Source organism: Saccopteryx bilineata, chromosome 8, assembly GCF_036850765.1.
Source record: "Saccopteryx bilineata isolate mSacBil1 chromosome 8, mSacBil1_pri_phased_curated, whole genome shotgun sequence".
Classification (NCBI taxonomy): domain Eukaryota; kingdom Metazoa; phylum Chordata; class Mammalia; order Chiroptera; family Emballonuridae; genus Saccopteryx; species Saccopteryx bilineata.
Window position 1 is genome coordinate 57,982,645 of NC_089497.1, and position 13,876 is coordinate 57,996,520.

General features: G+C 44.1%; 1 protein-coding gene across 1 annotated transcript in view; it reads left to right on the forward strand.

The window, feature by feature from the left end:
* The first annotated feature begins 9,086 nt into the window (after positions 1 to 9,086).
* PPP1R2 (protein phosphatase 1 regulatory inhibitor subunit 2) overlaps positions 9,087 to 13,876 on the forward strand; it is a 34,881-nt gene continuing 30,091 nt past the window's right edge. The window contains exon 1 of the mRNA XM_066241234.1: positions 9,087 to 9,522. Coding sequence (XP_066097331.1) covers positions 9,398 to 9,522 — 125 coding nt within the window. The 5' untranslated portion in view covers positions 9,087 to 9,397. The remainder of the gene's footprint in view (positions 9,523 to 13,876) is intronic.

Below are 13,876 nucleotides of genomic sequence, written 5' to 3' on the forward strand. Positions count from 1 at the left end.
AACCCCAAGGTTGCTGGCTGGAGCACAGGTTAGCCAGCTTGAGCATATGGTAACTGGCTTGAGCATGGGGCCATCAACATGATCCCATGGTCACTGGCTTAAAGCCCAAGGTCAGTGGCTTGAACAAGGGGTCACTGGCTTGGCTGGAACCCCCCGGTCAAGGCACATATGAGAAGCAATCAATGAACAACTAAAGTACTGCAACTACAAGTTGATGTTTATCTCTCTCTCTCTCTAAAGGAAAAAAAAAAAAAAGGTTACTAGAATCTTTCAGTCTTTCCTACTTTATGTTTCTCAGATGAGATTGTTTACAATACCATCAACTGGTGGTAGGATTCAAATAATTTAACAACCGGTTCTCTGCCCTAATGACCATTTTAAGTATAAAAAAAGGATATATTGCCCTGGCCGGTTGGCTCAGCGGTAGAGCGTCGGCCTAGCGTGCGGAGGACCCGGGTTCGATTCCCGGCCAGGGCACACAGGAGAAGCGCCCATTTGCTTCTCCACCCCTCCGCCGCGCTTCCCTCTCTGTCTCTCTCTTCCCCTCCTGCAGCCAAGGCTCCATTGGAGCAAAGATGGCCCGGGCGCTGGGGATGGCTCTGTGGCCTCTGCCTCAGGCGCTAGAGTGGCTCTGGTCGCAACATGGCGACGCCCAGGATGGGCAGAGCATCGCCCCCTGGTGGGCAGAGCATCGCCCCTGGTGGGCGTGCCGGGTGGATCCCGGTCGGGCGCATGTGGGAGTCTGTCTGACTGTCTCTCCCTGTTTCCAGCTTCAGAAAAATGAAAGAAAAAAAAAAAAAAAGGTTATACCGGCCTGCCGGTAGAGTGTCAGCCTGGTGTGTGGATGTCCTGGGTTCAATTCTCAGTCAGGGCACACCGGAGAAGCGACCATCTGCTTATCCACCCCTCCCCCTTCCTTTTCTCTTTTTTTTTAACCTTTTTTTAAAATTGATTTAGGAGAGAGAGAGAGAGAGAGAGAGAGAGAGAGAGAGGAGCAGGAAGCATCAACTCCCATATGTTCCTTGACCAGACAAGTGCAGGATTTTGAACCAGCAACCTCAGCATTCCAGGTCGACGCTTTATCTACTGTGCCACCACAGGTCAAGCTCCCTTTTATCTCTTTATCTCTCCCTTTCTCTCCCTCAGCCATGGCTCAGTTGGAGCAAGTTGGCCCTGGGAACTGAAGATGGCTCCATGCCCTGGCCTCAAGTGCTAAAATAGCTCAGTTGCTGAGCAATGGAGCAACAGCCCCGGATAGGGAGAGCATCGTCCAGTAGGGGGTTTGCCATGTGGATCCTGGTCAGGGTGCATGTGGGAGTCTGTTTCTCTGCCTCCTCTCTTCTTACTTAAGGAAAAACAAAACAAAACAATATACCAAAAGGTAGTTTATTATTTCATGCATTTAAGACTTAAATAAGAACAATAAAAGAGGTACACAAAACTAGATTATGTTATAAAAAACAATTTTAAAATATTAATGAAAAAATATTAAATAATACCTGACAATAAAACAATAAAACTGTTATTTAATATATTTCCATATTGTTTCTTGATTGGCATCCTTAGTTACAATTTTCTTTGCTTTTATCTGGGCATCATCAGGTGTGTGATTTATCCTTAACCATCTTTTCACTGTAGTGGTAGGATCTCATTCTATGGACATTACTACAGGTGCTTAGAATACACTGTTGCACAGATGAATGTTAAAAAGAGTAAGGAATGTAAATTTGTGATTTCCACATTGAGAAAGATATGATTCATGAAAAGAGCAACACTGTTCTCACAGAGCACAGCACCAAAGCTCAGAGAGACCTAATTAAAACTAGAGGTGTGTGTCTGTGTGTCTGCCTGTCTGTCTTTCTTTCTGTCTAATAACAAAAAACTGTTTTTTAGTAAGTGTTCTGATCTTAAAATGAAAAGAAAAACAATACCTGCTATAGTTCAATTTAATTTAATTTTATTTTTTGTATTTTTCTGAAGTTGGAAACAGGGAGGCAGTCAGACAGACTCCCACATGTGCCCGACCGGAATCCACCCGGCACGCCCACCAGGGGGCGATGCTCTGCCTGCTCCGGGGCGTCGCTCTGTTGCATCCAGAGCCATTCTAGCACCTGAGGCAGAAGCCACAGAGCCATCCTCAGCGCCCGGGCCATCTTTGCTCCAATGGAGCCTCGGCTGCGGGAGGGGAAGAGAGAGACAGAGAGGAAGGAGAGGGGGAGGGGTGGAGAAGCAGATGGGTGCTTCTCCTGTGTGCCCTGGCTGGGAATCGAACCCGGGACTCCTGCACGCCAGGCCGACGCTCTACTACTGAGCTATCTTGCCAAGGCAGCTATAGTTCAATTTATGAAACTAAGCAATAGTGGGGATCTACAAAAGGGCCTGGCACATAGTAAGCCCTCAATAAAGATTTTTGACTGTTCCTTTAATGTCTTTTAAGAGCACCGTTATTTGGGGAAGAAATTTTAGAACAGTTTATTCATTTATTTATGTATTCACTGATTGAACTAACACTTATCAAGAGTTTCTCATGGACAGACACTGCAGTCATTAAGTTATGCTGTTGGGGAGTTAGTTAGAAGAAACGCGCCATAGTGGGAGACAGACACTGAGAGAATTATGATACAATGAGATAAAGGAATGCAAACAGTTCCTCGGGATCTCACTGTAGCCAAAGACTAACCTCTGACTGAATGGAATAGGGAAGAAGGCGACCTTTGATCTGGGGTAATTCCAGGGCAAGAATAAAGGTGGCATTTCACACAGAATAGTAAAGCATAAAAAAATGAAAGAACAAGGGGTAGTCTGGCACCTTTCAAGGGTAGTTTGACTGGTGTGAAGAACACAGGGAGAAAGGAAATGGATAGGAAAAGACAGGGAGCCTAGAAAAACAGAAGGCACCAGATTGTGAAGACCCAAGGAGTTGGGACTTGATGCTATGCAACGAGCAGTCACTGAAGACCGAGTTCCTGAGCAGAAGACAAAAGGAGAGAAGGGTCTGATTGTTTGCCCCGTGCCTAATACTATGTCTGAAAAAGCAGAATTGAACTTACAAATTAAGGTTCATTTTAACCAATTTTTTTTTTTTAGTAGAGAGCAATATGGAGGTGAAAAAAAATGGAGATTGGTCCCTAGACCAATAATAATAATATTGTATATCTGGGAAATTTCAAACCAGAACAAATGCAAGGGACATGAACACAGTATTAAAACAAAAAAATCTTCCTATTTTAAGCAATGACTGACTACATAGGCTTTAATATTACATGTATTCTGTATCAAAGTCTATAATCCTTATTCCATTATGAGTTCACAGAATACAAAAATGCATTAGAATCTGGCAAAATTAGCATAATAAAATTACAATAAAAGGCATTACTTGTTTCTCACAAAATTTACAAACCAGACCAGCTGACACTATGAAAAATTTAGTCATAAAAACCTGAGTGATTTCTGGCACAAGTTAAATTTGTAGTTTAGCCAAGAAAATAATGAACATTTTCTATTTACCATTCCAAAGCTTTTCACACTACATATCATGCCTTCTTTTTTCTTTCCATTTTTTGTCTGATAGGGTTTGAAAAAAAAGGGAGTTCTTCTCTAGATTCCCTTGGTTTAACCAGTTTTTAAAGGATCAGAAATACTTAAGAACTAGTGAAATCTTTATGGAACTGAGAAGTGTGCAGTCTCCTCAGAAAAGAATTTGACACCTTGAAGGCTTTTGTGGTGAGAACAGGGAACCCTTTTGGTAGAGATCATTGAAGATAAGAGTGAAGAGTGCCACAGTTGCAAATCAAAGCCATTTTGTAAACAGAAAATGATTAATCTTTGTCCTCGGCTTCCTCTATTTATTTATTTACTTACTTTTTTATTTTTTGAAGTGAGAAGCAGGGGGAAGCAAGCAGACAGACTCCCACATGTGCCTGACCTGAATCCACCCGGCATGCCCACTAGGGGGCAATGCTCGGCCCCTCTGGGGCATTGCTCCGCAGCAATCTGAGCCATTCTAGCGCCTGAGGTGAAGGCCATGGAGCCATCCTCAGCGCCCGGGCCAACTTTGCTCCAATGGAGCCTTGGCTGCGGGAGGGAAGAGAAAGATAGAGAGAGAGGAGAGGGTGAAGAGTGGAGAAGCAGATGGGTGCTTCTCCTGGGTGCCCTGACTGGGAATCAAACCAGGGACCTCCATACACCGGGCTGATGCTGTACCCCTGAGCCAACCGGCCAGGGCTCTTTCTCTTTTTAATACTTCAAATATTTTGTTTAAATAATCTTGCCCCTGCTACCAAAAATTTCTATCATGTACTACACTGTGATTTTCTTGTCCCGTGAAGGGATTATCTGACAAAGAAACAATGTGCTATTCTTGGCAAGTAAAGAGATGCTGCTGACTCAGTGGTCATTAAGTCAGAACCTTTAGGTATTTTTCCAGAGATTGGGGGTTGGGCAATACCACATCTCTGCTCAGTGAACCCTGGTTGATGACTTAGGCAGGCTGGGTGAAGCCAGCCAGAGAAGCTATTTCCAGCTTTGGAATTCTGTTCTTGGTGAGAAACCAAGTAGTGTTGACCTCAGTAGCCTATTCCAATGAGCAACGAGCCAACTAGCTCAGCCACATAAAGGGGTACAAATTAAAAGTGTCTTCTTTCCTCTTCCCTATAAATAGCTCTGAATCAGAAAACTGATGAAGTCTTCAAAAAAGGAGCAGAAATAATTGACAGATAGTCCTTAAACATGTATATGTTTTTACACATACGATTTGCCTTGAGCTCGATAGTTAATTCCAAAAACTCAAAGGAGAATGGAAGATTCCATTCACAATCCATCTTTTGGACACACAGGAAACACAACACAATTACAGCAAAATTCAGGGTGTGGTCTGGATGATTTCCTACAAGGGCCGATCTCAGCGGAGGCACAGAAGGAGAGCTTTGGTTAGAGGCATTTGGAAATCTTCTTCGTACTACACTGAGGAATGAAGTGGTTCAATGATTCTATTATATGTGTATATGTATATGTATATGATGTATATGTATAAGTATATATATGTGTACTGTACTGGCATTCACAATCTTGCAGTCAAACTAATATTTTATTAGTTTTTAAAACATTAAGAAAGGCCTCTTTGTCCTGGCTGGAGAGTATCACCTCGATGTGCAGAGGTTACTGGTTCCATCCCTGATCAGAGCACATACAGAAACAAATCGATATTTCTGTCTCTCTCACTCTCCCTTCCTCTCTCTAAAACCAATAAATAAAACATTAAAATAAAAAGGCCTTTTAATCTGCATTCACTTTGAGTGGGGTTGGGAGTGGAAGAAATAATAAAAGCAAAAGTTTGACTTAATGAGGGAAACATTTTTCAAAGAACTCTTCATCACCTGTTCCTGTGCTTATTTATTAACTGTAATAAAACACATGTCATACTGTGGTAGCCTTTTTCATTAAAGGGTCTCAAAACAAGGCAGTGCTTAATTGAGGGCCCAGTCACCCTTAGGTTCAAGAAGGTGACAAGCAGGGGCCAAGCAGGAACAAAGCATATCAGCCCAACAATTTAGAACACTGAGGGAGGTTTTACATATCCCCTTGAAAACAGCATTACCGCCACTGACTGGAGCTCCTGTTGACAGGGCAGGGGAAGCATGTGTTGGAACCTGTGGTAAAAAGGATTCAGGAGGGGAGGTGACTGTCCGGTGTCCCGGAGTGAGAACCCTCTCTCTTGCCTCAGGGGCTGGACAGCGCTGTCAGAATGTGAGGTGAGATCCACCAAACAGTGGGAAACCTGGGGCTAGGAACAGGGGTGGGGCCAAAAGAGGGAGGTGCCATGGGGTCGCTGTGAAGGTCTCTGCCTGGGAAATCCGTCGAGAACACATACAGCTCTAACTGGCAAAGTTGTTGCTGTTCTTCACTCCTGCTCACTCCCCCCCTGCCCCATCATCTTCATTCAACATTCCATTCTTTACTGAAACTGGTTCCACGCCAGGAGCTCAGCTACAGGCTGGGGGCGAGGTAGTAAAAACAAGTCATCTTCAGGAACTGTGAAGTCATGAAGTCATTCCTGAGGAGCAGAGTTCTAAGGACAATGAACTGAATGTTGCTCTTCTAGGCATAGATGCTATGTTGGGAGATGAGATTTGGGGCCCAGAGGTAGGAGAATTGAGTTAGATCTATGCCATTGGTGTAAGACGAAAATAGTCCTTTCCCCATCCACATTCTCTCCTCCCAGCCCCTACACCAGTGGCCAAGACATTGATGGGAAGTAGGTGTCAGCTCAATCTAAAGAAGAACTTTCTTAGCTCTGCCAAAGATAAAATGATCTGTGTGGTGGGGTGGTGAGCTCCTGGTCACCGGGGTTGTTGGAAAAGAGACTAGATGGCTACCTGGTGGGAAAGGCCCTTTCCAGACCTAGTAGTCTGTGAACTCACCAGGGTCTGGTCTGCTGTGGGGCCAGTTCTGTGTGGACTAGTCTGCTCTGCTCTGACCTGCCATAAGGATGATGAAAAGGCCTGATCAGAAAAGAGTGGTAGAAAAAAGCCTGGTGATGAGGAAGTTGGGGACTAGGACTAGGAGTAGAAGGGAAGGAGGTCTATACATAGTGTGTCTGTAAAGTCATGGTGCACTTTTGACCGGTCACAGGAAAGCAACAAAAGACAATAGAATTGTGAAACCTGCATCAAATAAAAGGAAAACCCTCCCAGTTTCTGTAGGATGATGTGGCAGCATGTGCGCACGTGCAGATGATGACGTAACACCGTGTATACAGCGGAGCAGCCCATGGCCCTGCCAGTCGAGATGTGGACGGTACAGAGGAAAGTTCAGTGTGTTCTGTGGCTTGCTAAATTTGAATCCGTGACCAAAATGCAACGTGAATATCGGCGTGTTTATAATGAAGCGCCACCCCATAGGAATAACATTACTTGGTGGGATAAGCAGTTGAAAGAAACCAGCAGTTTGGTGGAGAAATCCCGTTCTGGTAGGCCATCAGTCAGTGACGAGTCTGTAGAGGCTGTACGAGATAGCTACCTAAGGAGCCCTAAAAATCTGCATGAGTCCACATCGAACTGAATGGGAATGAAACTGGGAGAGTTTTCCTCTTATTTGGTGCAGATTTTACATTTCTATCATCTTTTGTTGCTTTCCTGTGACCACTCAAAAGTGCACCATGACTTTATGGGCACACTGTATATATATAATAGGGCTACCATAACCAAGTACCACAAACTGGGTGGCTTTAAACAACAGTAACAATGTCTCACAATCCAAAATTAAAGTATCTGCAGAGTGGTTTCTTCTGAGAGTCCTAAAAGAGAAACTGTTTCATGCCTCTCCCAGCCTTGGGTAGCCCAGATGTTCCTTGGCCTGTAGACACATCACTACAATTTTCTGTCATTGCATGGAGTCTTCCTCATCTATCTCCACATGTCTATCTTTTTACAGGGACACTAGTCATATTAGATTGGGACCCATCCTACTCCAGTATGACCTCATATTAATAACTAATTTGATCTGCAACTACTCTATTTTCATTTTTTTGTATTTTTCTGAAGTTGGAAACGGGGAGGCAGTCAGACAGACTCCCACATGCGCCCAACCAGGATCCACCCAGCACGCCCACCAGGGGCAATGTTCTGCCCATCTGGGGCGTTGCTCTGTTGAGACCAGAGCCATTCTAGCGCCTAAGGCAGAGGCCATGGAGCCATCCTCAGTGCCCGGGCCAACTTTGCTCCAACAGAGCCTTGGCTGCGGGAGGGGAAGAGAGAGACAGAGAGGAAGGAGAGGGGGAGGGGTGGAGAAGCAGATGGGTGCTTCTCCTGTGTGCCCTGGCCGGGAATCGAACCCGGGACTTCTGCACGCCAGGCCCACGCTCTACCACTGAGCCAACCAGCCAGGGCTTCTATTTTCAAATAAGGTTATATTCTGAGATATTGGAAATCAGGACTTCAACATGGCTTAATTTTAGGGGGACACAATTCAACACATAACAGGAGGCAATTTGCTTAATCACCGGGACCTCCTTTTTTCCCATTGGTACAACCCCAGGGCTGACACTGCATGTAGAGAGGCTGGGTGACTAGAGCGGGCACCACTCCCTCTGCTGGCCCTGCTGGACTTCAGATACATCATAGTTTTGAGATTGTTCCTAGAGTTTCAAACTTCTGCCCTCACCTGTGCTCCATACAACCACTTCCCCTCATGATACCCACAGCACTCCCAGTAACCCAGACACTCACATAGCCTGACACCCTGGAGTTTTGAGCTCTATCCTTCTCTCTTATCAAAGTCCTCCCTGAGAGCTTTTATTTACATCCAAACACAGAAAACCTGTGAATGAGGGTTTTGTTTTTTGTTTTTCTTCTTTCAAACGCTCACAAAGACCTGGACAGCTTCCAACTTCACCCAGTGTTGCATACATGGTTACCTTAATTGAATTCCCTAGATTTTAGGGGAACACATTATAAACCACAACTCTGGGAACTTCTGCCTGTAATACCTTTCACGGAATCACCAACGCAGAGGGAGAATGTGGTAAAACATGAAAACATCAGGCTAGAAGACATAAGTCTAAAGTTCTATGACCATACTCTATGGATGGGTTGTGTGACAGTAGTGATCAGGTCATTTCCCCTCTGTGTTCTTCAATTTTTCCAAAATTTATTTCTAAAAATAAATTAGGCTGTTTCAATACTGACCTTCTATGATTTCACAATAGGTGTTTAAGGATCATTTCAACATTGATAACCCACGAATTTATAATGGAGAGTTAAACATTTTTTATGCAAGTTACATGGAAGAAAAGAGGAGATATATTTCTCTGATAATACCTTTAAAGAAAAATGTCACATTTGAGCCTCATACTTTCCCCATCTACAAGATATAAAAATACCAGTATGGACCTCATAAGATGGTGGGTGTTGGAGAGATGTATAACTAACTCTGCACAGAACCAAGGTAGGAACCTCTCCGAAGTTTCTCTGAAACGACGCCTGGGTTGCATGCGCCAGAGGTACCGTCACAAAGCCAGGAGTGGGCGGGGCGAGAAGGTTAGCTTTGTTCTCGCCCCGCCCCCGCCCTAGATATCGCGAGAGGGCGGGCCCGCTTGGCTTCGACTGTCGGCGTCGCTCCGGCGCGGAGCGTTAGGGCGGCTTCACCGTGTAGACCGCAGATAAAGTGCCGGTGGCCAAGGGCGCGCGTTGAACCGCCAGCTGCGCGGTGTCAGCGACACGCCAAAGGGTCGGGGTCGTTGTGCCGTGAAAACGACGCTGTCTCCGCGACAGCAGGTGCGGCCGCTTTAGCCCCAGCGGGCTCGGCGGCTGCCTGGCGAGTCTCGGCTCGCGCCTACCGCTTTCCTTCCGGGACCGATCGCCAGGCAGCGACCCTGAGCCAGCCGCCGGAGTGGCGGGCAATGGCGGCCTCCACGGCCTCCCACCGGCCCATAAAGGGGATCCTGAAGAACAAGAGCTCTACTACTTCCTCTGTGGTGGCCTCCGCGGAACTGCAGCCGGGCAGGAGTGTTGATGAAGAACTGAGGTGAGAGTCTCGAAGGACGGCTGCTCATCGCCCAGGTTGGCCCGGGAAGCCGTTCGCCCGCCCGGCGGTTACGGATCCGACCCCGAGCGCGGGGCAGCGGGCGGGCAGGCGGGGCGGCTGCGTGGGTGCGGCTGCGGCGCCGCTCGGGTCTCCCTCCTCTTGGCCAGGCTGAAGGGTGGAGTGATTTTTAAAGAAGGCAGGAGCTATGACGTGTTTATCTTTTTTTTAAAAGTATATACACATATATAATATTTTAAAGCATCCGTCATAACCTTTGAACTTTCGGATATTGGGAATGTTAAAGAACGAACCAAGTTGAAGTTTCAAAGCTTCACCTGTTAAGCTTTTATTATTTCTTCGTATCCGAGCTATCTAAAATTCTTCAGTAATTAAAAATACTTTATTGGCTTGCGAATTCGAGTTTCCATAAAGACAGTTTCTTTTTCTAATTATTGTTCTTTCACAGTCATTCCTTTTTACGTGAAGATTATCAAAAGCATCATGCTACAAACTCTCCGGTCCTGGTTTGTCATTATCTCTGCACCTAGATGGGACCAACATTTTCTGAGGTTTTTTAAAAATCTATATTTAATAGAAAGCTACTTAATGCTTATTATATTTGCATCTGCCGTGAGAGTTTGAGTGCTTTCTAGTCTTTGTTCTTCTTGCAAGACATATCTAAGACCAGGCAGTTCAGAAAGTAGCAACCTAAAATAATTTGGTGATAATTGAGTTACTCTTGCATATTATTCACAGGTACCCATGTGAAAAGATGCTGACTGACCCATAGGATTGGGTGTAATAATAAATAATTGGAAGCAACCCAAAGTCCATTAATAAGACTGGTGAAATATTAATTATGGTGCATTTGTATAATGGAACACATAGCAGCCTTTTAAAACAAATGAGATAGGTGTTTTATGTACAGAGAAAGATACCTAAGGAGCAATGCTCAATGAAAAAAAATTGTAGTACGGCATACATATTGTAAAATATTCCACTGGGTTAGTGCTAAGGGGCTTGGTATAAGATACTAAAAGTATAAAGACTCTACATTTTGGGAATAAGGCTTAAGAAAATTTATTGAAGTCTGTAAAGTCATAAATCTAAAATAAATATGTTCAGGAAAATTTAGAATATTGGAACTAGGGCACACCTGTTTAAAGGACCATTTTAGGTCTATAAAAGGAGCTACTACTCTGTGATGGTAAATATATTTGGATTTGAATTACCTTGAAAACAAGTAGGATCACAGCCTAGAATCATGACCTTCGGGCTCTGGCTGGTTTGCTCAGTGGTAGAGCGTCCACTCTGCGTGTGGATATCCTGGGTTCAATTCCTGGTCGGCACACAGGAGAGGTGACCATCTGCTTCTCCACCCCTCCCCCTCTCCCTCCCTGATCTCCTTCCCTTTCTCACCCCCCCCTTCCCCTTCTGCAGCCATGGCCCCAATGGTTCAAGTGAGTTGGCCCTGGGCACTGAGGATGACTCCATGACCTCCCCTCAGGTGCTAACAAGAATGGCTGGGTTGCTGAGCAAACAAGTCAGGGCCCCAGATGGGCAGAGCATCCCCCCTAGTGGGTTTGCAGGTGGTGAATCCCTGTTGGGGCATACGCAGGAGTCTGTTTCTCTGCCTCTCCTCTCACTAAAACAAAAAATAAAATAATATAAAATTCAGAGTTGAAAGGAATCTTAGTTTGACTAGCAACTACTCCACCCTTACTCTTTTTGAATGCTTGACTCTTACATTCACTAACACAATTTTCCAACTTCTATTGGAGAAAAGCCACTTGAAATGTGGATGGGGTGGTAGTCAGTAGTTGTAGGTCTTCAAAAAGCAGAATCTTACCAGAACATTGATACAACAGGAAGACCAAAATAGTTTTAAAAAATCAAACTGTAGAAGGCTCTTATGTAGCTTCAGGGTATCTCAGCAGCTGGAGAACAGTTCTTACTGGCTTTTTTGGTTTTAGCTATTCTACAGTGTGAGCTTCTTTTTGTTTGGCTACCAAGTGGCTTATATTTTTCTTATGTCTTTCTTGCTTTCTTAACTTTGATTTGCCAATTAAATCCTGTGGCCTCACTCTACAGTATGTCCGTAAAGTCATGGTGCACTTTTGACAGGTCACAGGAAAGCAACAAAAGACAATAGAAATGTGAAATCTGCACCAAATAAAAGGAAAACCCTCCCAGTTTCTGTAGGATGATGTGGCAGCATGTGCACACGTGCAGATGATGACGTAACACCGTGTATACAGCAGAGCAGCCCACGGCCATGACAGTCAAGATGTAGACAGTACAGAGGAAAGTTCAGTGTGTTCTGTGGCTCACTAAACTTGAATTCGTGACCAAAGTGCAACGTGAATATCGGCGTGTTTATAATGAAGCGCCACCCCATAGGAATGACATTACTTGGTGGGATAAGCAGTTGAAGGAAACCAGCAGTTTGGTGGAGAAGCCCCGTTCTGGTAGGCCATCAGCCAGTGACGAGTCTGTAGAGGCTATACGGGATAGCTACCTAAGAATCTGTGCGTGAGCCCACATCGAACTGCACTCAATAGATATGAAACTGGGAGACTTTTCCTTTTATTTGGTGCAGATTTCACATTTCTATCGTCTTTTGTTGCTTTCCTGTGACTGGTCAAAAGTGCACCATGACTTTACGGACACACTGTATATATGGGCTGGCCTCTATAATTGGGACTTATCTCCAGATCTTTCTATCTCAAAAGCCACTATATTAGACTGACTCAGCTACCTATTGCTGCTCCTTCTGTAGGAGCTGCCAGCAGGGCAGATTTAACTCAAAGGGGCCTTTTACAAGGTGGGTGGCTTTTATTGACTTGTCTAGGTGGAGTGTCGTAATCTTTTCTTTAAAGGGAGCTACTAAGCCCTAATTCATTGAGGTTCATGATGTTTGGCTCTAAGCAATATAGGGGGAGGTGGGCTTTTTCCATGATCAGTGTTATATGACTGTAAAAGGAACTACTCTTATTGGTAATAATGACCCTTAAATAACATGGGTCCACTTATATGGGTATTTTCTCTTACCATTTTCTTAATAACATTTTCTTTTCTCTAGCTTACTTTAAGAGTATAGCATGTAATACATATAACATGCAAAATACTTAATTGACTTTTGTTTTATCAGTAACTCTTCTCATCACAATAAGCTATTAGTAGTTAAGTTTTTTGGGAGTTGGCGCCTCAACCCCAGAGTTGTTCTGTGGTCAGCTGTACAATACACATTATTATGTATTTATGTTACAGCTCATGCAAACAATATTAGTGACTTTATGAGAGACTCTGAGCAGAAACAATAAAAGTATAGTTGAACACATTTTAAACAAACCTTTTGTAATGTATAATTTTAATTTAAATACAACCAGTATCTCCCTACCCTCCACCCCCATTTATATAAAAGGACTGAAAATAAATAACTTTAAATTACAGTGCACTTATAAGAAACTAATAAGTGTAATGTAGTGGTCTAACCTTAAATGTTGAAACAGAGTGTAAGGTAAAAGAATCTCATAGTATGGCCTGACCAGGCGGTGGTGCAGTGGATAGAGGATGTCTGACTGGGACATGGAGGACCCAGGTTCGAAACCCTGAGGTTACCAGCTTGAGAGCAGGCTCACCAGCTCGAGCGTGGGGTCGCTTGCTTGAGCATAGGATCTTAGACATGACCCCATGGTCGCTAGCTTGAAGGCCAAGGTTGCTGGCTTAAGCCTAAGGTCTCTGGCTTGAGCAAGGGGTCACTTGGTCTGCTGTAGCCCCCTGATTAAGGCACATAGGAGAAAGCAATCAATGAACAACTAAGGAGCTGACACAAAGAATTGATGCTTCTCATCTCTCTCCCTTCCTGTCTGTCCCTCTCTCTGTCTCTCTCTGTCACCAAAAAAAAAAAAAAAGAAAAAAAGAAAGAATCTCATATTATAAAAATGACCAGGGTTGTAGGTCAATTCTGGTTATTTTTGGTGGGTATGTTCTATAAAGTCACCACAAACACTGAATTAGTGAATACTGAATCATTGCTCCCAGGGGAAATACAAAGTTAGGTTTCTGTAAGCCTCTGGTCACATTTTCATCAACCAGTCAGAATTTAACTTTTTAAAGATGTTGTTTCTGTTTATAGACATCTTATTTAATATATACAATATTATTGTTTTATTTAATATTGAACACATGGCACTGTCATTCCTGAATGAAGTTGAACATTTTCTCCTTAAGGTACATCAGAGCATTCCTGCGTTTGGGAACGCTAGCACTTCAGCACTACACTTGGGAGACATTTTAAGCCACAAATTCACCAACAAAAAGCACACACACACAAAAAACAATAACTTGGTAC